The following is a 25,057-nucleotide window of genomic DNA, read 5'->3' as shown; positions in this document are numbered from 1 at the left end:
AGACCTACTCCCTAAGCCAAGAAGCTTTAAATTCAGAGGACAAATTATTTTATTTAAAAAATAGTAACCAGGGGCGCCTGGGTGACTCAGTCAGTTAAGTGTCTGCCTTCAGCTCGGGTCGTGATCCCGAGGTCCTGGGATGGAGCCCTGCATCAGGCTCCCTGCTCAGCGGGGATTCTGTTTCTCCCTCTCCCTCTGCCCCTTCCTTGTTTGTGCTCTCTCTCTCAAATAAATAAATTAAATATTTAAAAATATAGTAACCACACAAAAACTTTAACACTAATAAATATAGTTTATATAATATTCTCCAAAAGAAAAAATTACTACTAGACATGCAATAGAAATAACTGAATCTCTGATGGTACGAGGAAGTTAAAGGCTGATAAAACAATGTCCTTTAGTACTGACAATTATTATTCGTGTTAAGCTAATTGTAATAAAACACAAACACACACCATCATTATTTTTGTCCAGACTATTAAATGCCAGCCTCATTTTTTTCTCGTGGTCTTTAAGGTACTGCAAAAATTCTCCAAAGTCCAATCTTGAATCCTCATTGGTATCTCCAGCTTTAAAAATGTCCTACAAGAAAGAAGAAACTCATTGCAGAGACATATTGCAAGTAAACCCACTGTAGCATGCTAACATTGGCACATTTCACACATATTAATTATTGTCTTAGTTTTTCAGTCACAGATACAAGGCTAAGAACATTTGTGATTTTTTAACTTGTGCAATACTAGAGTCAATAACCACGTCATTCCACATAATTCTGAATTTATAAGTAGGTATTTACCAGAGGTAAACAATGAATGCCAATTGCCTTGAGAGAAGAAAGATATTAAGATACATAATCTTTGCCATCAGAGACCTCACACTCTATTAACTAAATGAGAGAAAATACTTGAATTTCTAGGAGGACTTAAGATGGTGGAGTAGTAGGGGGACCCTGGGCTTCCTCCTCCCTGGAACACAGCTAGCTCAACATCAAAACATCATAGGAAATCAATCTGAGGATTAAGAAAACAATCTGCACAATTGGAGGGAGAGAACATGGCAGATGTGAGTTTCAGAGCCATGAATTGGGGGAGGAAAAAGCTGCGGTGCCACAGAGAAGAGGGAGCACTTTTCTTGGAACAAAGTTGGGGAGGGAGGGAGAGAGTAGCGGGAGGGTCTGTGCAAGACGTCGTGGTGTGGGAATCCCCTGCGTGACACTGGGAAAGAAAGCTCCCCTTCCCAGAGTACATTTGGAAGAGGGGTTTTTTTTTTTTTAAGATTTTTTTTTTTATTCATTTGAGAGAGAGAGAGAAACAGCAACAAAGAGCAGGAGCAGAGAGGAGAGGGAAAAGCAGGCTCCCCGCCGAGCAGGGAGCCTGACATGGGGCTCGATCCCAGGACCCCCAAATCACAACCCGAGCCAAAGGCAGAAGCCAATTGACTGAGCCACCCAGGGGCCCCTGGAAGAGAGTTTTTGCCTCTCCAAGGACAAAAGGCCCACCAGGCTTCACAGAGCAGCAGTTCAACAGCAGGGGACAGAGGTGCGGGCAGAGGGCTGATAATCTGGTCATAGCTTTTCCCTGTGCATCACCATAGACTCCAGCCACCTGTGCAGCCTAGGCAACTGCTTTTCTGGTACTGACAGTGCCAGACGCAATGCTGTGAGGCTCTTCTCCAGGGGAGGGAACAGGTCCACACCTTGCCGTGCCCTTTAAAATACGGAGTTTTGAAACCCAGCCATGGGCCAAAGATAAAACATAGAAGAACTGTGGTGCCAGGCGTGCCCACAGCCAGCCACAGACAGATTGAGGGCATGGATCTGATGAAAGCCTGCGGCAGAGGAAAGGAGATTGTTCTCTTTTCTGTGAGGGCTGCCTAAACAGGGAGGCTGTGAGTACCCCTCCCTGGAGATGAGAGGGCGGGGTGACACCATCTTCCACCCCCACACGCACACCCTGTCAGACTTGAGAGAGAAACACAGCACCTCCAGTGGAGGCTGGAGTCCCTTACACCAAATCCTGGCCCCCTGCGCCTGGCAAGGGCATCTTTGCAAGGGCAGTTCTGACTGTGAGAGCAGCGGGCCCCTCCCTCAGAAGACCAACACAGGCCCCCCTCATGTACCAGGTCTACCGATCACAGAGTGCTTAAGTCTCAGCTTCAGTTCTGGTGGAACTGGTTTTTTATTTTTTCTTTTCCTTTTTTCTTTTTTTCTTTGGAATCAGGCTCATAGTTTTTTGTTCATTTGTTGGTTTGTTTATTTGTTTCCTTTTCTCATTTTTTGGATCAGGCTTTTTTCTTTTCTTTTTTCCTTCTTTCTTTATCTTTGGACTCAGGCTTATACTTTTTTTGTTTGTCTGTTTGTTGTTCCTTTTCCTTTTCTCTTTCCTTGGATCAGGACTTTTTTGCCCTTTTTTAGACATATCTTAACAAACAAATCAAAGCACACCTAGTTAAAAGTCCAAACACTCCCCACTGCAAGGAAGGAGGACCTCTGCAGAGGACTGACCTGTGGAAAAGAGCAGCCAAAACACAATAGCAGAGTGCACACAGCATACACCAGAAACACTTCCTGAAATGCCAGGCCCTGGACAGTGTATGACCCCTTCTTTTTTTTTTTTCCATTCAGTACGTGCCCTCTTTAATACTCATCACCAGGCTAACCCATCCCCCCACCCCCCTCCCCTCTAGAACCCTCAATTTCCTTCTCAGAGTCCATAGTCTCTCATGGTTCGTGTATGACCCCCTCTTAATATAGTATTACTCTCAGGAGTAGGAAACATAACAAGCCTTCATAACATGTGAAAGACAGAAACTTAGACATAATGACAAGATGGAGGAATTCTCCCCAAAAGAAAGATCAAGAAGAAAGCACAGCCAAGGATTTACCCAAAACAGATATAAGCAATATATCTTTTTTTTTTCATTGTTTTTTTTTTATTCTTATGTTAATCCCCATACATTACATCATTAGTTTTAGATGTAGTGTTCCATGATTCATTGTTTGTGCATAACACCCAGTGCTCCATGCAGAATGTGCCCTCCTCAATACCCACCACCAGGCTAACCCATCCTCCCACCCCCCTCCCCTCTAGAACCCTCAGTTTGTTTTTCAGAGTCCATCGTCTCTCATGGTTCGTCTACCCCTCCGATTTCTCCCGCTTCATTCTTCCCCTCCTGCTACCTTCTTCTTCTTTTTTTTTTCTTAACATATATTGCATTATTTGTTTCAGAGGTACAGATCTGAGAGTCAACAGTCTTGCACAATTCACAGCGCTTACCAGAGCACATACCCTCCCCAGTGTCTATCACCCAGTCACCCCATCCCTCCCACCCCACCCCCCACTCCAGCAACCCTCAGTTTGTTTCCTGCGATTAAGAACTCATATCAGTGAGATCATATGATACATGTCTTTCTCTGTTTGACTTATTTCGCTCAACATAATACCGTCCAGTTCCATCCATGTCGTTGCAAATGGCAAGATCTCATTCCTTTTGATGGCTGCATAATATTCCATTGTATATATATACCACATCTTCTTTATCCATTCATCTGTCGATGGACATCTTGGCTCTTTCCACAGTTTGGCTATTGTGGACATTGCTGCTATAAACATCGGGATGCACGTACCCCTTCGGATCCCTACTTTTGTATCTTTGGGGTAAATACCCAGTAGTGCAATTGCTGGGTCATAGGGCAGCTCTATTTTCAACTTTTTGAGGAACCCCCATACTGTTTTCCAGAGTGGCTGCACCAGCTTGCATTCCCACCAACAGTGTAGGAGGGTTCCCCTTTCTCTGCATCCCCGCCAACATCTGTTGTTTCCTGACTGTTCATTTTAGCCATTCTGACTGGTGTGAAGTGGTATCTCATTGAGGTTTTGATTTGGATTTCCCTGATGCTGAGCGATATTGAGCACTTTTTCATGTGTCTGTTGGCCATTTGGATGTCTTCTTTGGAAAAATGTCTGTTCATGTCTTCTGCCCGTTTCTTGATTGGATTCTTTGTTCTTTGGGTGTTGAGTTTGATGAGTTCTTTATAGATTTTGGATACTAGCCCTTTATCTGATATGTCATTTGCAAATATCTTCTCCCATTCTGTTGGTTGTCTTTTGGTTTTGTTGACTGTTTCCTTTGCTTTGCAAAAGCTTTTTATCTTGATGAAGTCCCAATAGTTCATTTTTGCCCTTGCTTCCCTTGCCTTTGGCGATGTTTCTAGGAAGAAGTTGCTTCGGCTGAGGTCAAAGAGGTTGCTGCCTGTGTTCTCCTTTAGGATTTTGATGGACTCCTGTCTCACATTGAGGTCTTTCAACCATTTGGAGTCTATTTTTGTGTGTGGTGTAAGGAAATGGTCCAGTTTCATTCTTCTGCATGTGACTATCCAATTTTCCCAACACCATTTGTTGAAGAGACTGTCTTTGTTCCATTGGACATTCTTTCCTGCTTTGTCAAAGATAAGTTGACCATAGAGTTGAGGGTCCATTTCTGGGCTCTCTATTCTGTTCCATTGATCTATGTGTCTGTTTTTGTGCCAGTACCATACTGTCTTGATGATGACAGCTTTGTAATAGAGCTGGAAGTCCGGAAGCAATATATCTTAACAATAATTTAGAACAACAGTCATAAAAATACTAGCTGGGCTTGAAAGAAGCATAGAAGACACCAGAGAAACACTGGCTGCAGAGATAAAAGACCTAAAAATTTGTCGGGCCGAAATAAAAACATCTATAACTGAGATGCAAAACCAACTGGATGTAATCACAATGATGATGGAAGAGGCAGAGGATCAAATAGGTGATACAGAAGATAAAATTATGGAAAATAATGAAGCTGAAAAGAAGAGGGAAAGACAATTATTAGATCAAGAATATAGACTTAGGGAATTCAGCAATTCCACAAAATGCAATAATATCCATATCATAAGAGTCCCAGAAGAAGAGCAGGAAAAAGGGGCAGAAGGTTTATTTGAACAAATTATAGCTGAGAACTTCCCTAATCTGGGGAAGGCAACAGGCATTCAAGTCCAAGAGGCACAGAGAACTCCCTCAAAATCAACAACAACAAAAAAAGTCAACACCAAGACATATAGTGAAACTTGCAAAGTACAAAGATAAAGAGAGAATTCTGAAAGCAGCCAGGGACTAAAAGTCCTTAACTATAAGGGTAGCCACATAAGGTTAACAGCCTACCTGACCACAGAAATTTGGTAGGCCAGAAGAGAGTGGCATGATATATTCAACGTACTGAATGGGAAAAATATGCAGCCAAAAATACTATATCCAGCAAGACTGTCAATCAGAATAGAAGGAAAGATAAAGAGTTTCCAAGACAAGCAAAGACTAAATGAGTTTGTGAACACAAAACCAGCTCTGCAAGAAATATTAAAGGGGACACCTTTTTTTTTTTTAAGATTTTATTTATTTATTTGAGAGAGAAAGAATGAGACAGAGAGAGCATGAGAGGGGGGAGGGTCAGAGGGAGAAGCAAACTCCCTGCTGAGCAGGGATCCTGATGCAGGACTTGATCCCAGGACTCCAGGATCATGACTTGAGCCAAAGGCAGTCACTTAACCAACTGAGCCACCCAGGCGGCCCAAAAGGGGACACTTTCTGCAGGAAAGAGACAGCAAAAGCAACAAAGACTAGAAAGGAACAATCTACAGGATCAGTGACTTTATAGGTAATACAATGGTGCTAAATTCATATCTCTCAATAATCACTGTGAATGTAAATGGACTAAATAATCCAATCAAAAGACACAGGGTAAAGATCCATCAACAATATGCTGCTTACAAGAGGCTCATTTTAGGGGCATCTGGGTGGCTCAGTTGGTTAATCATCTACCTTCAGCTCAGGTCATGATCCTGGGGTTCTGAGATCGAGTCCTGAGGAAGTCTGCTTCTCCCTCTCCCTTTGCCCCTGCCCTCTGCTCGTGCTCTCTCTCTCACTTTCTCTCTCTCAAATAAATAAATAAAGTATTTTTTAAAAAAAAGACTCAGACCCAAAGACACCTCCAGACTGAAAGTGAGGGTGTAGAGAACAATCTATCATGCTAATGGACATCAAAAGAAAGCTGGAGTAGCCATACTTATATCAAACTAGATTTTAAACCAATGGCTGTAATAAGAGATGAAGAAGGGCACTACTTCATAATAAAGGGGTCTATCCAACAAGAGAATCTAACAATTATAAATATTTATGCCCCAACTTGGGAGCAGCCATATATAAATCAATTACTAACAAACTTGAAGAAACTCATTGATAATAATACAATAATAGTAAAGGACTTTAACACCCCACTCACAACAATGAAGAGATCTTCTAAGCAGAAGATCAACAAGGAAACAATGGCTTTCAATGACACACTGGACCAGATGGACTTTACAGACACATTCAAAACATTTCATCCTAAAGCAGCAGAATGCACATTATTGTCGAGTGCACATGGAACATTCTCCAGAGAAGATCACATATTGGTTCACAAATCAGGCCTCAACCAGTACAAAAAGAAAATACCATGCATATTTTCAGACCACAATGCTATGAAACTTGAAGAACACAATTTGGAAAGAACAAAGAACACAAGAACAAGAACACACAAAAACAAATTTGGAAAGACCACAAATACTTGGGGTTAAAGAGCATCCCCACTAAAGAATGAATGGGTTAACCAGAAAATTAAAGAAGAAATTTCAAAATACATGGAAACAAAGAACACAAGAGTCCAAACCTTTGGGACGCAGCAAAGGCAGTCATAAGAGGTAAGTATATAGCAATATAGGCATTCCTCAACAAGCAAGAAAAGTCTCAAATCACAATCTAACCTTACACCTAAAGGAGCTGGAAAAAAAGAACAGCAAATAAGGACTAGAACCAGCAAAAAAAGGGGAATAATTAAGATTAGAGCAGAAATAAATGATATAGAAATCAAAAAACCTGTAGAACAGATCAATGATACCAAGAGCTGGTTCTTTGAAAGAATTAACCAGACTGATAAACCCCGGCCAGACTTATCAAAAAGTAAAGAGAAAGGACCCCAGTAAATAAAATCATGAATGAGAGAGGAGAGATCACAACCAACACCACAGAAATATAAACAATTATAAGAGAATATTTATACACTAACCAGTTGGACAATCTGGAAGAAATGGATAAATTCCTAGAAACATATGAACTACGAAAACTGAAACAGGAGAAATATAAAATCTGAGCGGACCCATAACCAGCAAAGAAATTTAATCAGTAATCAAAAATCTCCCAACAAACAAGAGTCCAGGGCCAAATGGCTTCCCAGGGGAATTCTGCCAAACATTTTTTTTTTTTTAAGATTTTATTTATTTATTTGAGAGAGAGAGAGCACATGAGAGGCGGGAGGGTCAGAGGGAGAAGCAGACTCCCTGCTGAGCAGGGAGCCCGATGCGGGACTCAATCCCAGGACTCTAGGATCATGACCTGAGCCGAAGGCAGTCGCCCAACCAACTGAGCCACCCAGGCGCCCCTCTGCCAAACATTTAAAGAAGAATTAATACCTACTCTTCTGAGGCTGTTCCAAAAAATAGAAATGGAAGGAAAACTTCCAAACTCATTCTATGAGGCCAGCATTACCTTGATTCCAAAACCAGACAAAGACCCCACTAAAAAGGAGAATTACAGACCAATATCCCTGATGAACATGGATGCAAAATTTCTCAACAAGACACTAGCTAATCAAATCCAACAATACATTAAAAGGATTATTCACCATGAGCAAGTAGGATTTATTCCTAGGCTGTAGGGGTGGTTCAATAGCTGCAAATGAATCAATGTGATATACCACATTAATAAAAGAAAGGATAGGGGTGCCTGGGTGGCTCAGTTGGTTAAGCGACTGCCTTCGGCTCAGGTCATGATCCTGGAGTCCCAGGATCGAGTCCCGCATCGGGCTCCCTGCTCGGCGGGGAGTCTGCTTCTCCCTCTGACCCTCCCCCCTCTCATGCTCTCTATCTCTTTCTCTCTCTCAAATAAAAAAAAAAAAAATCTTTAAAAAATAAATAAATAAATAAATAAATAAAAGAAAGGATAAGAAACATATGATCCTCTCAATACATCATTTTGACAAAATACATCATCCTTTCTTGATAGAAACCCTCAAGAGAGTAGGGATAGAAGGAACATACCTCAAACCTCAACATCATAAAGGCCATATATGAAATGCCCACAGCTAATATCATTCTCAATGGGCAAAAACTGAGAGCTTTTTTCCCCTAAGGTCAGGAATAGGGATGTCCACTCTTACCACTGTTGTTCCACATAGTACTAGAAGTCCTAGCTTCAGCAATCAGACAACAGAAAGAAAGAAAAGGCTTCCAAAGCAGCAAGGAAGAAGTCAAATCTTCACTTTTCACAGATGACATGATACTCTATGTAGAAAACCTGAAAGTGTAATGCTAAGCGAAATAAGTCAGTCAAAGACAAATACCATATGATCTCACTCATATATGGAATTTAAGAAACAAACGAGCAAAGAAAAAAACAGAGAGAGAGACAAACCAAGAAACAGACTCTTACCTATAGAGAACAAACTGATGGTTACCAGAAGGGAGGTGGTGGAGAGGGGGATGATGATTAAAGAGTACACATATCATGATGAAAATAAAACAAAGGGAAGTGAAGTAAAATAAAATGAAAAAAAGGAAGAAAAGAAAACACAGCTAACACTTTCAGAAACAGAAATGGACAATGCTGAAGACAAGTTATCCAGTGCGTTTGTGTTCAATAACCCAAACATCAAAGGAATGTATGGCTGTGAAGAAAGCTTTAACATTTGACTCCCTGGACTACTCTGGCTATAAGCTCCAGAGAAGCTTGTGGAAGTCCTGAGCTTACTGAAGAAATCATGTGACTATCACATGCTTAAGGTTTATAATTTACGGCTGCATTTGAGGAAAATAAAATGATTCATTTTGAAAATGAAACCAGTGTGTTAGATTCCAGAAGAGGGGATATGTGTATAAATGAAAAGCCACTGGCCTTTCGGTCATTTTTCTATTCTGTAAAAAAAAAAAATCCCACCCTGCACTTAAATCTCTTGCATCCTTTCTATTAGAACCAGTTTCATTCATGTTGATTTCCTGGGAAGATTTCAGGAAACTTACTCTTTCCAATTTTAGTATATGTGCTGCCACAGCAAACACCTGGAAACATCTTCTTAATCAGGGTGCACTCATTTGATCTTGTTGAATGGTCTGAATGTGCATCTCCTGACCAGGTTGATGGCTGTTAAAAATCAGAGCAGGAAGTCCTGACTGCTGGTGTAATGTGTGGGGTGTTGTTTTTCTGCCCAAACTCGGAAGGGCCTCTATTTTATAAAAAAATCTTTGCCAAATGCTTTGATACTAATGACTGGTACTGGTAAGGGGTAAGCAAATGAAGCATCAGACAATGAAATTTTTTTAAAGATTTATTTATTTGAGAGCAAGAGAAAGTGGGGAGAGGGGCAGAGGGGGAAAGAATCTTAAGCAGGCCCCAAGCCCAGCACAGAGACTGACGCAGGCTCGATCTCACAACCCTGAGATCATGACCTGAGCTGCAATCAGACTGAGCCACCCAGGCACCCCACTTCACCCAACATTTTTAATCCATTTTCTTTTGCCACCCTAAATGTCTGCTCAAAGGTGGGGATTTCAAGATGACCCAGACCGTTTAGTTGAAAGATCTCTTAGCTGAAAGATGGCTTTTCATCTAGCCTGCTCCCCTCAATTCTACAACTGAGGAAACAAAAGAAAGCTGAGGGCTTTTGTCCACCCCATGCTATAGGGTAGGTGGAGGCAGAGCCAGGATTCTGCTCACATCTCCCCTTCCTTGTACGTGACATGCCAGCTTGGCACTCTGAGGAAGCCAGTAAAAGCAACAGGGTGGTCTGGCTTCTGTGTCTGGTCAGCATTCTGATAAGATTTCTCTCTAATTTGATAGAAGTCATAATTAATTATATTACAAACCCCATCCATTTATGTGAATTACCATCTAGTTTCTTTAGAATTATGAAACAGTGGTTTATATTAGCAGGGAAGACATTGTAACAATGCAGAATTACTCTTTCGGGATACAGTAGTAATCATGAAGAACATGGGGTCTTTTCCTAGAATTCCCAATATGCATACACTTTTGGGATCCTAAGTCAAATAGCTAAAATTTTTAAACCTAATATTTTTATCACCAACTTTTCTTTAACAGTATTCTTTTTGTCATTTAGTTATTGATTTTCCTGGGTGTGATATAGGTTCTATGAGATGATACACATACTTTTTTTGAAAGCTGAGTCTCATGAATTGAAGTAGTTGAGGTCCTTCATGCTTGTCATACTTACTAAAGTAGTTGGCACAAAATGCACCAAAACCTAGAGCAATAGCTTTATGTAAATGCTCTGAGAGCCTGCCTAGTATGTGTTTGGAAACATCAAAAACTCCAAGGTTGCTGAAACTATTACAGCTCACTGTAATACAGTGAGTGAAGGAGAGAGGGAGTGAGAAATGGAAGAAAACAGGAGATGAGGCCAGAGAGGTGTATGTAATTAGGGAGTATTATAAATTATATAATTATATATAAATTATCTTGTTTATCTGTTTAATGCTCCAAGAAATAAAGACTTTGTCTAGTTCATCACCACACCCCAAAAACATAGAACAGTTTCTGACATACAATGGGTAATCAATAACTGCTGAACAAAGCCTAAAAATGTGGAGAAATAATATAAAGAAAATATATTTTGTGGATTTTATTTAATCATTCTTTGGCTTACTTAAGAATGGTTTACCACTTAAGTTGTTCCCAAATTTTCACTATTATTACAGGACATGCTACAATGACTATTCTGTGAGATTACAATCTTTGAATTGCAATTGTTTGTAACATAGATTCCTGGAAAGAAAATTGCCAAATTATCATCCAAAAAGGGAATGCCAAAAAACTATGACTGTAAAAAAAAGGAAGGGGGGAGGGAAGGTAATGTCAAAAAGCTGATAGCTTTTCTTCTAAGATCAAGAACAAAACAAGGATGTCCACTCTTGCCACTTTTATTCAACATAGTACTGGAAAGTCCTAGCTACGGCAATCACACAAGAAAAAGAAATAAAAGGCATCCATATTAGTAAGGAAGAAATTAAACTTGTCACTATTTACAGATGACATGATACTATACATAGAAAATTCCAAAGGCTCCACACACAAAAAAAAATTGTAAGTAATAAATGAATTCAGTAAAGTTGCAGGATACCAAATTAACACCCAGAAATTGGTTGTTTTTCTATCACTAATAATGAAGTAGCAGAAAGAGAAATTAAGAAAACAATCCCATTTATCCATTTATAGTTGGGAAAAAAAAAAAGAATAAAATACCTAGGAATAAACTTAACTAAGGAGGTACAAGACTTGTACTCTGAAAACTATAAAACAATGATAAAAGAAAAAAAAAATGATGAAAAAGATTGAGGACAACACAAATGAAAAAATATTCCATGCTCATGGATTGTTAAAATTAATATTGTTAAAATATCCATACTACCCAAAGCAATCTATAGACTCAATGCAATCCCTATCAAAATAACAACAGTATTTTTCACAGAACTAGAACAAATAATCCTAAAGATTCTGTGGAACCACAAAAGACCCTGAATAGCCAAAGCAATCCTGAGAAAGAAGAACAAAGCTGGAGATACCACAATTCTAGATTTCAAGATATACTAGAAAGCTATGGTAATCAAAACAGAATGGTACTGGCACAAAAAATAGACACATAGATCAATGGAACATAGAGTCCAGAAATAAACCCACAAGATTGAAAAATCTCTTCCAGGGGCGCCTAGGTGCCTCAGTCGGTTGAGCAATGGACTCTCGACTTCTGCTCAGGTCATGATCTCAAGGTCATAAGATTGAGCCCCGCCTTGGGCTCTGCGCTAAGCAAAGAGCCTGCTTAAAATTCTCTCTATCCCTTTAGGTGCCTGGGTGGCAGAGGGGGTTAAGCATCTTGGTTTCGGCTCAAGTCATCATCTCAGGGTTGTGAGATGGAGCCCCTCATGGGGCTCACACTCATCACAGAGTCCACCTGGGATGCCCTCTCCCTCGCCCTCTGCCCCTCCTGCTCGTGTTTGCTCTCTCTCTGTCTCTGTCTCTAAAAATAAATAAATCTTAAAAAAAAAAAAAAGATTCTCTCCCTCTATCTCTGCCCCTCCCCTCCATGCATGTACTTTCTTTCTCTCTCTCAAATAAAAAAAAAAATCTCCTCCCCTCATTTGTTCGTTTTCCTGAAATAGTCCTTCTTTACCAGTTTAATTTATTCCTCTTTCATTCCCTTTGCTAGACAAGTCTTCCAAAGCAATTTATAATTTTCTATTGTAATGTTTGTTTAATGAAGCTCCAAGATGTATATATTTTTTTCCTTTGGAAAGCAGGTCAACTTGCAGTATTCCTAAGATGCTATACTGTGTACACCATGGAGTTTAAAAGGGCATAGAGATTACTGGGAGTAAGATAGATCAGAAAAAGGTTTTCTTCTCCTTGGAACCTTTTAAAAACTTTTATGTCGGAATCGTTAAGTAGCATTTTCTACCAACTGGCTTGAATGGCTAATTTTTCCTCCTTTGCCAATAAATACATTTTTATTCTACTACAGTTAAATTTCTAGAAATTATTTTAATAATGGATGATTTTTTTGCCATAGTTCATTCATATCCCATCACTAATCACACCTGCTCATTCAATACATATTTATTGTAGATTAAATTTGACTTAAAGTCATATGCCAATTCTAAGAATACATGTAGGAACCACATGCTTTCCTATGCATTACATTTGCTAGTAAGTCACAAAACAAATAGAGGCTAAAATGAAGAAAGCTTTTTGAAGTAGTACAAGGAAATTTTACAGTGAAGGACAATAGTTTTATTTTTATAAGGCATATAAAAATGCAGAAGTATAAGTTGTTTTTAAAAATAAGAGCTTGCATAGGGTGCCTGGGTGGCTTGGTCGGTTAAGCGTTCAACTCTTGATTTCAGATCAGGTCATGATCTCAGGGTTGTGGGTTCAAGCCCCATGTCGGTCTCCCGGCTCAGCAGTGAGTCTGCTTCTCTCCCTTTCTCTCTGCCCCTTGAGCTCGCTCTCTCTCTAAAATAAATAAATAAATCTTTAAAAAAAAAAAAAAGCTTTCTCATTTTCTCAGGGGTCAATGAGGTTCATTTCTCTAGGTGATTTACATTATCGAGAGAATTCAAATTAGAATTTTGAAACTTAGAACTCTTGTTTTTTATACATGAGAAAACATAAATTTAGAATGAAACGGAAAAATGTAAACTACCTAAGACAGTACCTAACACATGGCAAATGATCAATAAATGTTAGTTCTGTCACTCTTCTGCTTGCCTTGTCAATGGTCAAATGACTAGCCAGAGGCTTATCTGCACGGTTTATAACATTATTGGACAAGAGGCCGGCCTAATTCAAAATTGTATATTATGTATGCCATTTCATAAAGTTATGGGTGAACTTTTCAACTCACCTATTTTTAATTAAAGTTGGTGTGTATATATAAGCCCACCTGTGGGTTCAGCTGAGACTGCTGTCGAGGAGGGAGCTGCTCACACCACTGGGCCTTCTCAGACCCTCCCCAGCCATGCTCCCATTCTAGTGTTTCAGAATCTCCCACATTCCCGGTAAAATCTGTAGAAGTGGAAATCTTTTTCCACCACCCTATTTCCACCACCCTCCAACCCTATGGATATAAATTAGTACAATAATAACAGTTAACATTTACTAAGTGATGATTATTATGTGTCCTCACTGTGCTAAAATAAAGCCTTACCTCGTTTAACCGAAACAACTACTCTATAAGGTGGGTTCCAGTCTTATTTGGGAAATTTACCCAAGTGGAGCCATGAGATTGAGATGCTGAAATGGTGTGGAGGTGAAGGTCATTGGACATACACAGTCAAGGAATTAGGAAGCCTGGATGTGGCATGGTTCATATGCAGAAGTGGATGTGGAAGTCACCCAGGTCAGTGGGAGGATCTGGAGTGGAGATGAAGACTGTAAGCAGGTGCCAAATCAGGTGCCAAAAGGTCAGGAAGTAGCAAAGAATAAAATGGTTAGGTCCGATGGCAGATGGCATGGGCTTCAGTGAAGCAGGTGGTTCGAAAGGAGAAAGAGGAGGAGGGGCTCCAACCCGGAGAGGGCTACAAGACGGCTCCTTGGAGGAGAGCTACTTCAGTAAGACCTGCAGGGGAAAGCAAGGCTCTGTGAAGAGGTTTAAGTGCTGAGAGGTTGTTAACCACAAAACAAAAATTCCAGAGGTCACAGAAAGATTTGGGTGGAAATGAGGGAAGGAAAGTTTCTTCCTGCTACTTCCTTATTCTTCCTTAAGGAATTAGAGCACTGATAATAGATCAAAAACAATTAGGCCCACTGCTAAAACAGGAGAGTTTTACTGGGAGGAGCAAAAGGACTATAAATAGAACTCTAACAAGTGCACATTTCTTTCTGCTTAGTAAACTCTAAACTGGTTTTCTAGGCCCGGTCCCTGACCCCTCCCCTCAGAAGGTCCTGTAGGAAACAGGGTAGAGCCCAGAGGAAGAGAGGGCACTGGCGGCTTAAATTTGCCTATAATCTAGGTTTTTCTCAGCCTGAAATCCACAGACCCCTCGGGGTCTGAGTGTTTTCTATGGAAATTTTCTAATTTTATGTTTTCTTTCTGAAGATAATCTGAAGGCAAATAGCATAAGCAACCAGATAACCACTCTATAACTAAGGCTTAATATTGATTTCATTGCCCCCATGTATTTGTGTTCACACACAAGCTACTTTCAAATAATACCCCTTTCTTGAGGGCTAATGAAAAAAAGAACAGGGGTTCACCTCATTGGCAATAATGCATTTTTTGCCAAGTAAAATCCAGTGACATCAGAGCCCACCATATGAATGACAGTTTTCACAGTATTCAAACAAAAAAAAAGAAAGTGGATAACAGGGCAAACATAATTTCAGAATGCTTAACTCAAATTTATCAATCAATAGAATATTCATAAGAAAGTAGAAATTTAGTTTTAGCCAAATGTTATTAGCTATCCTATTAAATAAATGTTATTTACTAGAATTTCAGTGGTTTTTATAGTCTTGTGTTTAATTTGTATATCTGTTAGGATTTATGTTTATATAAGAGCTATAAGCATAATGATTTTATGCTTTTGATGTTTATATATATATCTAAGTAACATGATAAAAATGATTTAACTCGGGGCGCCTGGGTGGCTTAGTTGGTTAAGCGTCTGCCTTTGGCCCAGGTCATGATCCCAGGGTCCTGGGATTGAGTCCCGCATCGGGGTCCCTGCTCGGCGGGGAGCCTGCTTCTCCCTCTCCCTCTGCCCCTCCCCTCCACTTGTGCTCTCTCTCATGCTCTTTTTCTCTCAAATCAATAAATAAAATCTTTAAAAAAAAGATTTAACTCGATCCTTGGGAGTACAAGAATAGTTTTTCTTTAGAAGTTAATACGTAGGCATATATATTCAAGTCTGGATACCCACTAGCCTAGATTGTGTTCAGAAGTCAAGAACTTCCAGTAGTCCAGCACAACTTCCCTCTTCACAGATGGGAATAACATGGAGATCTGGGACCAAAGCCCCAGCTCAGAGTGTCCTCCATGTTGTGCACCCCCCTTGACTTTAACACATATCACTAGCATAGGAAGGTGGTCAGGCAGCCAGGAATTCAGAATCCTAGCCCTCTCACTTACTGCAGAGACACAACCAACAACAAGGTACACACATGCATGAAATTACTCAAGGTTAGACACTTCCTCCATCTTGACAAACCCCACAGTTAAATTCAGTCTTCATCTTACAAGACCTCTCAGCAGACTTCTCAGTTCTATATAACTCCCTCCTTGAAATACTTGACTCACATGGTCTCCCAAGAGACCATACTCTCCTGATCTCCCTCCCACTTCATTAAATGTTTTTCGGTCTCTTGTGTTGGCTCTTCCTGTTCCTGACCTTGAAATATTGCAATGATCCAGGACTCAGTCCTCAGAGCAGCTCTTATATATCCTCTACCTGGGGGATCTCACCCTATAAAAAGCTTTAAATATATTATGCTGATGATGTACATCTCTACCCTGACATCTCCTCATGATTTACAAAACTACTACTTGCTATATGTACCTGGTTGTTTAAAAGAGACCTCAAACGTCCAAACCAAGAACTGTTGATTAATCACTCACCCTACTTCACTACTCTCCAATTCTGCCTAATCTTGGCAAATGGCACCACCATCCATTTGGTTGCTCAAACCAAAATTCCTGGAGTCATTCTTGAATTCTTCCTTTACCTCACACTCCAAATCCAATTAATCAACTAGTCCCATCAGCACTATTTTCCAAATGTATCTCTGTAGTAGATTCTGTGGTGCACTGCTCACATCTCCCTCAGGACTGAGAGTAGCTGGGAGTACTGGTGACTGACAGCTCTTAATTGAGCCCTTCCCTTTGTGTTGCCCTAGGCAGAAAAGACTCACCTTGCCTGAAGTCACTCCCTGGAGGTAGCCAACTTCAGTAAGTGGGGGAGGAGGCAGAGGAGGCGAGGGCAGGTAATAAAGGCCTGGCCTGTTGCCTCAAAGAGGGACAACTCTAAAGAACTATCCCAGATCCACAGTTCCTTGAATTGTCTGAAGCCTCTGTTGCAACTCCATCACAGCTCATCTTCCCCCTCTGTCCAATCCTGCTTCCTCTGCTCTCACAGGTATTATCCCTAGGAGTACTCCCCAGTAAAGTTTCTGCACACGAATCTTGAGTATTAGAGGCAGCTTTCATGGAACACAACCTATGACAGCTGGTACCAGAAATGGTCTTAGGAAGCAGATTCCACATGATACACACAGTCATTGGTGGTAGACGGTGAACTGTGATGGGAAGAGAATGCATTGGCTGATGCAGGACCTCAGTTTTTGAAAACTGGGAGAAATACCAATTATAAGTACTAGGGAATTGGATGGATGTTACTGCAGGCCATCAATGCATTGGAAAAAAGGCTGAGAATAATACAGCACCAAAAATGTGGCATAAATATACAATGGAGTATTATTCAGACTTAAAAAGGAAAGATTCTGATATCTGCTATAACAGGGGTGAACTCTAAGGATATTATGCTAAGTGAAATAAGCCAGGCACAAAAAGACAGATACTACATGATTTCACTTACATGAAATACTTAGTCAAAATCATAGAGACAGAAAGTAGAAAGATGGTTGCCAGGAGCTGGGGGGAGGGAGGAATGGGGAGTTATTTTTTAATGGGCATAAAGTTTTCATTTTACCATATGAAAAGAGTTAAGGAGATAGATGGTTGCACAACATTATGAATCTGCTTAATACCAATGAACTCTATACTTAAAAATGGTTAAAAGAGTAAGTATTATATTATGTGTATTTTACCACAATAAAATAATTGGGAAAAAATCATAGCCCAAAATAAATAGCACAGATTAGTACTTACAGACTTACTAAGGAATTCAAAGGTGGAGGTGTCCATCATTTAATTCACCATTCTGAGTCCTACAAAAGCTAGATGGATCACAGTGGAGGATGACAGTGAACATCTGCTCAACCAAGTAGCAGAAGAGTCAATTGCAGCTATGGATCCAGAGGTGGTATCTTTACTGGAGCAGATTAACACAGCCTCAGGGACATAGAATATGGCCATTGATCTGGTGAATGCACTGTTTTCCATTTACCAAGAAGGAGAACCAGAAACAGTTGGCATTCCCATGTCATAGACAATAATATACATTTAAATCTCCTGCCCTCTGTCACAGAAGGACCTGGTCCGTCTACACATTCACTATATTGATGACATCATGTTAATTAGACTAGATGAACAAGAAGTAGCAATGAGGGTGTGCATGGGGGGCACAATCTGTTAAGTGTCTGACTCTTGGTTTTGGCTCAGGTTGTGATCTTAGGATCCTGAAATCGAGCCCTGCATTGTGCTCTGTGCTCAGCGGAGGGACTGCTTGGGACTCTCTCTCCCTCTCCCTCTGCTCCTCAACCTCCACTCTAAAAATAAATAAATAAATCTTTAAAGAATAATAATAATTCTCTTATTTAAAAAAAAAAAAGTAGCAATAGGTTGGAGGCCTTGGTAAGGTACATACACTCCAAAAGGTGGGAGATAATAGAGTCAATGAAGATTCAGGGATCTACCACTTCAATTAAGTATTTCCAGGACCAGTCTGAAGCATGTCAGGACATACCCCTACCACACCAAAATAAAGGGCAAATGATTGCATCTCATACCACCTAAGAAGGAAACACACACCTGAGGCCTCTTTGAGTTCTGGAGGTAATATATGTCAAAATTAAGAAAAATTCTGTGACCCACTTCTGAGGAACAAGAAAGGCTAACAGCTTTCAATGGGGACCATAGTTGGAAAGAGCTCTTCAGCAGATCCAAGTCATGCAGCAAACAGCCCTGCCTCTTGGGCCACCTGTCCCAGTAGACTCTGTGGTATCACAAGCATCAGAGGTAGGAAAAGATGCTGTGTGGGGTTTACAGTGAGCTCCAAAAGAAGAATCTATAGCAGAGCTCTGTAACGGTTCCTGGTATGCTATGGGGCCCGGGTAGAAACAGAGTGCTTAAATATGGGACATCAAATGATATACAGCCAGAGTTGCCTATCTTGGGTTGTATTCTGTCAGACTCACCAAGTCATAAGTTTTGGTGATTCCAGCAGCAAACCATAGGGAGGAATAGTATATGTGAGATCAAGCCCAAGCAGAATCAGAGCACAAGCAAGCCCCACACACAAAGAGCGATGCAGATTTTCACACCCCATCACTGTTATACCATTACCTCTCCCTAAGCCCATACTTGTAACTACATGGAGATTCAGTATGACCAGCTGACACAGGACTAAAAAGGATGAGCTCGATTCACAGATGCATTTCTTAGTATGTGAGTGCAAATCGAAAAAGGCCAGTTATGCACTACTCAGCACTACTCAGGAATAATCTGAAAGACAGCAATGAGAGGAAATCTGCCCAGTGAAAAGAACTTCAAGTAGTGTACCTGATCATTCACTTTATGTAAAAAGAGAAGTGGCCAGAGAACAATAAATATAGATTCGTGGACTAGCTTGGTTAGATGGTCAGTGGCCTGGAAGCAAAAAAGATTGGAAAATCAGAGACAAAGAGGTCTGGGCAATATGTACAAAGATGGAAGTGGACACAAAGTAAAAATATGTTTATATTGTATGGTCACTCCCATGGAAGAGGTATGAAACAACCAAGTAGACAGAATGACCCAGCCAGATAAAGTCAACCAGACTCTGTCAGCTGACACAATGAACACCAGTGACAACACAGTGGTATCGTAATGGAGTGGTCATGGTGGTGGAGATAGATCGACGGGCCAAACAGCATGGGCTCCCACTCACCAAGCCTAATACAGCTACTGTTGCTGCCAAATGCCCAACCCACCAGCATCAGAGACTCATACTGAGCCACTGACATAACATCATCCCTTTGGGAAACCCACCAGCCATTGAGCAGCAAGTTGATTACTCTGGAACTATTCCACTCTGAAAGGTGCAGTGTTTCATCCAGACACATATTTTAGGTACGTATTTGCCTTACTTGCCTGAGGAGCCTCAGCCAGCAGGACAATCCAATGATTAAAGAGTGTGTGATCTTTTGACATAAAATTACACATTACATTGCATTGGGCCGAAGGTCTTATTATACAGCAAAGGGGCTGTATAATGACTATAAGATCCACTAGTCCTATCACATACAGGAATCTCCGAACCATGGGAATATTTTGGACTTCTAACACACGCATCTCACCAGTAGAGAGCTGACACAAGTGGGGTGACATCTGAGGACTGTTCAGCACTGATAGAGGGGAAATAGAATACTTTGTTTTCTCTTGAGATCCTGAAACTTTCACCTAACAGTTTTTAAATAATCAAGTCGCGACTGGTCCAGAGAAGGAAGACATCCCTAATTTAGGCAAAGTACTAAATCGATCAGCTGATCCATGTCAACCCATGGATCAAGGTCTGACTCCCCCTAGACCTTTGGTGTCGATGTCAGAAAGAGACAGCAGCTCTGGGGACCTATCTGTGCCTGTCTTTTGTACAAGACCCTGAAGCACGAACCGAGACTGTGAACATCCTGAGAAAAGAGAAGGTCTCCTACTCATGAATTCACAAAGGCTAACCTGGCCCCTGAAATTCTGAACGGGTTCAGTAAATGCTGAGTCACCAGAAACCCACTCAGTATCTCCCAAAACGCCCAGGAGAAGCCTCTGGTCATTGTGGAAAGTGTTCTAAGAGGGCTGAGAACGTGTTTCGCCGGGCTGCATTATTCTGCGCTGCGGGGACTCGCGGAAGCGAACCCCAACACCGGTCTTTGAAAGAAGCTCTGCAAAGAGCAAGTATGGCTTCAACCTCTACCCTGCAACTCCGCCACGCTCCGGGTGCCACACTCCCTTGGTCACTCACATTCTCGGAGTTCAGACCAAATGAGGAGCCCCAGTTTTTCAGCCCCTCCTGGAGCTCCACGATGTCCACCAGCCCGTTCCCGTCGCGGTCCAGCTCTTGGAAGAGGATCTCGTAGTTGACGTAGTCATCGTCTTCCTGGCAGGCCACCGCGGGCAGCACGAAGTCCCGGAGCCAGCGCAGCATGGCCCGGCCCGCCCGGCCGCCTCTCCTCCGGGTCCCGGCGACGGCGTCCCGCCCCCCCGGCTGCGCCACCTGCCGCCGCCCCGACGACGACGCCGGGCTGCTCGCGGCTGCAGGTGGCGCAGGCAACGGCCCGACGAGCCTCGGGGGCGGGCGGAGCCGCGCAGCTGGGCTACGGGGCGCCGCTGGGAGGAACTCCGGAGGCCCGCCTCGTGGGAAGCCGGGCCCAGGCCCTCGGGAGGGGCGGCGCCCCCGGGAGTTGGAAGTGGAGGCGCCAAGCGCGGCGGCACCCTGCGTCCAGGACCGTCCCGGGCTCGCCCGCGCAAGGGGGTAAGAGCACCCGGGTGTTTCCCAGGGCGAACTGAGCGGCTGCGACCTGTGAGTTGCTCTGACCCGCGCCTCGGACGGGAGCATCCCGTGCCCCGGTGCCACCCCTCCTCTCGGGGGACGTCTGAAGAGGGCTCCAGTCTCTCCCCTGCTGGCCCGCTCCCAGGGACCTTGGGGTTGTTTGCAGGAGCCCCCCTCTTCCTCACCTCCCACTTTCTCCCAGACGCATTGCAGCCTCGCCACTGCCCCCACTGGCCACCTTACAGAACTCTTTTGTCACAAAATCCAAAGGACGCTTTGATATCCTTGTCTTATTTCATGCTGGTCCCGTTTAGACACTGCTGACTACACTTTTTTCCTTTGTCTTGTGGGACACCAGACATTGCTGCCAGGCCCCAGCCTCTTTTACAGGCTCCCGCAAAGGAGCCCGAAACCTTCTAAAATTGAGGGTAGACAGGGTTAAGGGATTACGTAGAAACCTAGTTCTGTAATTTGTTGCACTGAAGCTTTGTGTCCTCAATCTCTGGTCACATCTTTTAAAAGTCAGAGGCACAGTCTAATGACAGGCCCAGACCAGTGTTTTAAAAAATATTTTTTCTTGGAAAATCCCAAGTCTTGGACCACAGAATAAAATTAGCTTATTTCTTAAAATAATATTAGGTATACTTTAAGATGTAATTTATTTCTTATAAATTTTATACTTCATTTTGTTAAATGCTAGATAAAAATAAGAACATTAAACCTGCTCATATAGAAGCTCACCATCTAGTGTGCTCTGGGTCTATAAACAAATAAAACTCAACTTAATTGCTATAATAAAAATGTGATCAAATGTCATAAAATATGTATTTTTAAATGAATGAGTTTTAGGAATTAATAATAAACAGAAAGCTATTAATAAAACTTCTAGAAAATATTGCAAGTGCTGAGCATTTATAAATATAAAAGACGTTTCTTCAAAAGATAAATAACTTTCAAACGCAAATATAGTAACATATTGTGAAGCTTATAACATAGAAGTAAAATGTATAACAGCAATAGTAAAAAAGATGGGGGAGAGGACATGAAGTCTACTGCTTAAAGATTCTTGCATTATATGTGAAGTAGTTTACATTTTAAAATGTATGCAGGAAACCCTAGAGCAACCATTGAAAAAAAAACAACATGGAATTGTAGCTAATAAAACAATAAAAAGAGATAAAATAGAGTACTAAAAAATATTGTATTGACTCAAAAGAATGTAAGAGGAAAAAAGGAAAAAGAACAGGACAAACAAAACAAATAAGATGGTAGACTTAAAGTTAACCATATAGATAACTACATTAAACATAATATTCTATGCAGTCCAATTAAAAGGCAGAGCAAGCAAGACCTAACTGTATACTTTCTACAAAAATGAGATATAAAGATATACAGGTTGAAAGTAAAAGAGTGGATAAGGAAATACCATGTAAACACTAATTATGAGGAATCTGGGGTAGCTATATTAATAATCAGCCAAGGAAGACTTCAAGACAAGGAAGACATTTTATATGTTAGGAGAGTTGATTCATCAAGATGGCATAACAACCGTAATGTGTATGCACCCAATAACAAAGCTTTAAAATATATGAAGCAAAAATGGATAGACTGCCTGCAAAGAGGAATAAATAGATCCACAACTGGAGTCAGAGATGTCAATATCTTTCTCACAGCAATGGATAAAATAAGAAAACAAAGTCTGTAAGGGTATAAAGACTTCGATGACATGATCAACTAATTGGCATTAATAGAACAGTATACCCATCAACAGGAGAATACCCATTATTTTTACCTGCACATGTAAAATTCACTAACAAAGATCATATCCTGGGCCACAAAACAAGTCAATAAACTTTAAATGCCTGAAATCAGACAGATTATGTTCTCTGACCACAGGACAATTAAATTGGAAATCAATCAGCAAAAGATGGTTGGAAGTACCTAAATACTTGGAAATTAAACAATATATGTGTCTAGTAAGAAGTTGCTCTGGCTGAGGTCAAAGATGTTGCTGCTTGTTTTCTCTTCTAGGATTTTGATGGTTTCCTGTCTTACATAAGGTCTTTCGTCCATTTTGAATTTATTTTTGTGTATGGTATAAGAAAGTGGTCCAGTTTCATTCTTCTGCATGTCACGGTCCAGTTTCATTCTTCTGCATGTCACTGTCCAGTTTTCCAGTACCTTTTATTGAGGAGACTGTCTTTTTTCCATTGGATATTCTTACCTGCTTTTTTGAAGATTGGTTGACCATAGAGTTCAGGGTCCATTTCTGGACTCTCTATTCTGTTGTATTGATCTATATGTCTGTATTTGTGTCAGTACCATACTGTGTTGATGATAACAGCTTTGTAATACAGCTTGAAGTCTGGGATTGTGATGCTTCCTGCTTTGCTTTCCTTTTTCAACATTACTTTGGCTATGTGGGATCTTTTCCAGTTTCATACAAATTTTAGAATTGTTTGTTCTACCTCTGTGAAAAATGCTGCTGTTATATCGAGAGGGATTGCATTGAATGTGTAAAATGTATTCTTTGGGTAGTATAGACATTTTAAGAATATTTGTTCTTCCAATCCATGAGCATGGAATGTTTTTCCATTTCTTTGTGTCTTCTTCAGTTTCTTTCATAAGTGTTCCATAATTTTCTGAGTAGAGATCCTTTGCCTCTTTGGTTAGGTTTATTCCTAGGTATCTTATGGTTTTTGATGCAACCATAAATGGGATTGACTCCTTGATTTCTCTTTCTGCTGCTTCATTATTAGTGTATAGATATGCAACAGATTTCTGTACATTGATTTTATATCCTGCAACTTTGCTGAAATCCTGTATCAGTTCTAGCAATTTTTTGGTGGAGTCTTTCAGGTTTTCTACATAGAGTATCATGTCATCTGTGAAAAGTGAAGATTTGACTTCTTCCTTGCTGCTTTGGAAGCCTTTTATTTCTTTTTGTTGTCTGATTGCTGAGGCTAGGACTTCTAGTACTATGTAGAACAACAGTGGTAAGAGTGGACATCCCTATTCCTGACCTTAGGGGAAAAAAGCTCTCAGTTTTTGCCCATTGAGAATGATATTAGCTGTGGGCATTTCATATATGACCTTGATGATGTTGAGCTATGTTCCTTCTATCCCTACTTTCTTGAGGGTTTTTAATCAAGAAACGATGCTGTATTTTGTCAAATGCTTTTTCTACATCTATTGAGAGGATCATATGGTTCTTATCCTTTCTTTTGTTAATGTGGTGTATCACGTTGATTGATTTGTGAGTGTTGAACCACCCCTGCAGCCCAGGAATAAATTCCACTTCATCATGGTGAATAATCCTTTTAATGTACTGTTGGATTTGATTAGCTAGTGTCTTGTTGAGAAATTTTGCATCCATGTTCATCAGGGATATTGGTCTGAAATTCTCCTTTTTAGTGGGGTCGTTGTCTGGTTTTGGAATCAAGGTAATGCTGGCCTCATAGAATGAGTCTGGAAGTTTTCCTTCCATTTCTATTTTTTGGAATAGATTCAGAAGAATAGGTATTAATTCTTCTTGAGATGTTTGATAGAATTTCCCTGGGAAGCCATCTGGCCCTGGACTTTTGTTTGTTGGGAGATTTTTTATTATTGATTCAATCTCTTTGCTGGTTATAGATCTGTTCAAATTTTGTATTTCTTCCTGTGTCAGTTGTGTAGTTTATATGTTTCTAGGCATTTATCCATTTCTTCCAGATTACCCAATTTGTTGGCATATAATTGCTCATAATATTTTCTTATAATTGTATTTCTGTGGTGTTGGTTGTGATCTCTCCTCTTTCATTTGTGGTTTTATTTATTTGGGTCCTTTCTTTTTTCTTTTTGATAAGTCTGGCTAGGGGTTTATCAATTTTGTTAATTCTTTCAAAGAACCAGCCCCTAGTTTCGTTGATCTGTTCTACTGTGGTTTTTTTTAATTTCTTTTTTTTTTTAAAGATTTTATTTATTTGTCAGAGAGAGAGAACATAAGCGGTGGCGGGGGGGGGGGGGGGGGGGGGGGGGGGG

At 40.8% G+C, this 25,057-nt stretch overlaps 1 protein-coding gene across 1 annotated transcript in view; it reads right to left on the bottom strand.

Annotated features, from left to right (window-relative positions):
• LOC118019061 (calcium-binding mitochondrial carrier protein SCaMC-1-like) overlaps nt 1–21,208 on the bottom strand; it is a 52,039-nt gene extending 30,831 nt beyond the window's left edge. The window contains exons 1-2 of the mRNA XM_035017894.1: nt 20,510–21,208; nt 456–582 (exon numbers count right to left, since the gene is read on the bottom strand). Of these exons, the coding sequence (XP_034873785.1) occupies nt 456–582; nt 20,510–21,103 (721 nt within the window). The 5' untranslated portion in view covers nt 21,104–21,208. The remainder of the gene's footprint in view (nt 1–455; nt 583–20,509) is intronic.
• Between the last annotated feature and the right edge of the window lie 3,849 nt (nt 21,209–25,057).

Source organism: Mirounga leonina, unplaced genomic scaffold (genome assembly GCF_011800145.1).
Source record: "Mirounga leonina isolate KUSES-001 unplaced genomic scaffold, KU_Mleo_1.0 Mir_173, whole genome shotgun sequence".
Classification (NCBI taxonomy): domain Eukaryota; kingdom Metazoa; phylum Chordata; class Mammalia; order Carnivora; family Phocidae; genus Mirounga; species Mirounga leonina.
Note: the sequence above shows the minus strand (reverse complement) of the source record. Positions and strands in the feature narration are given on the sequence as shown.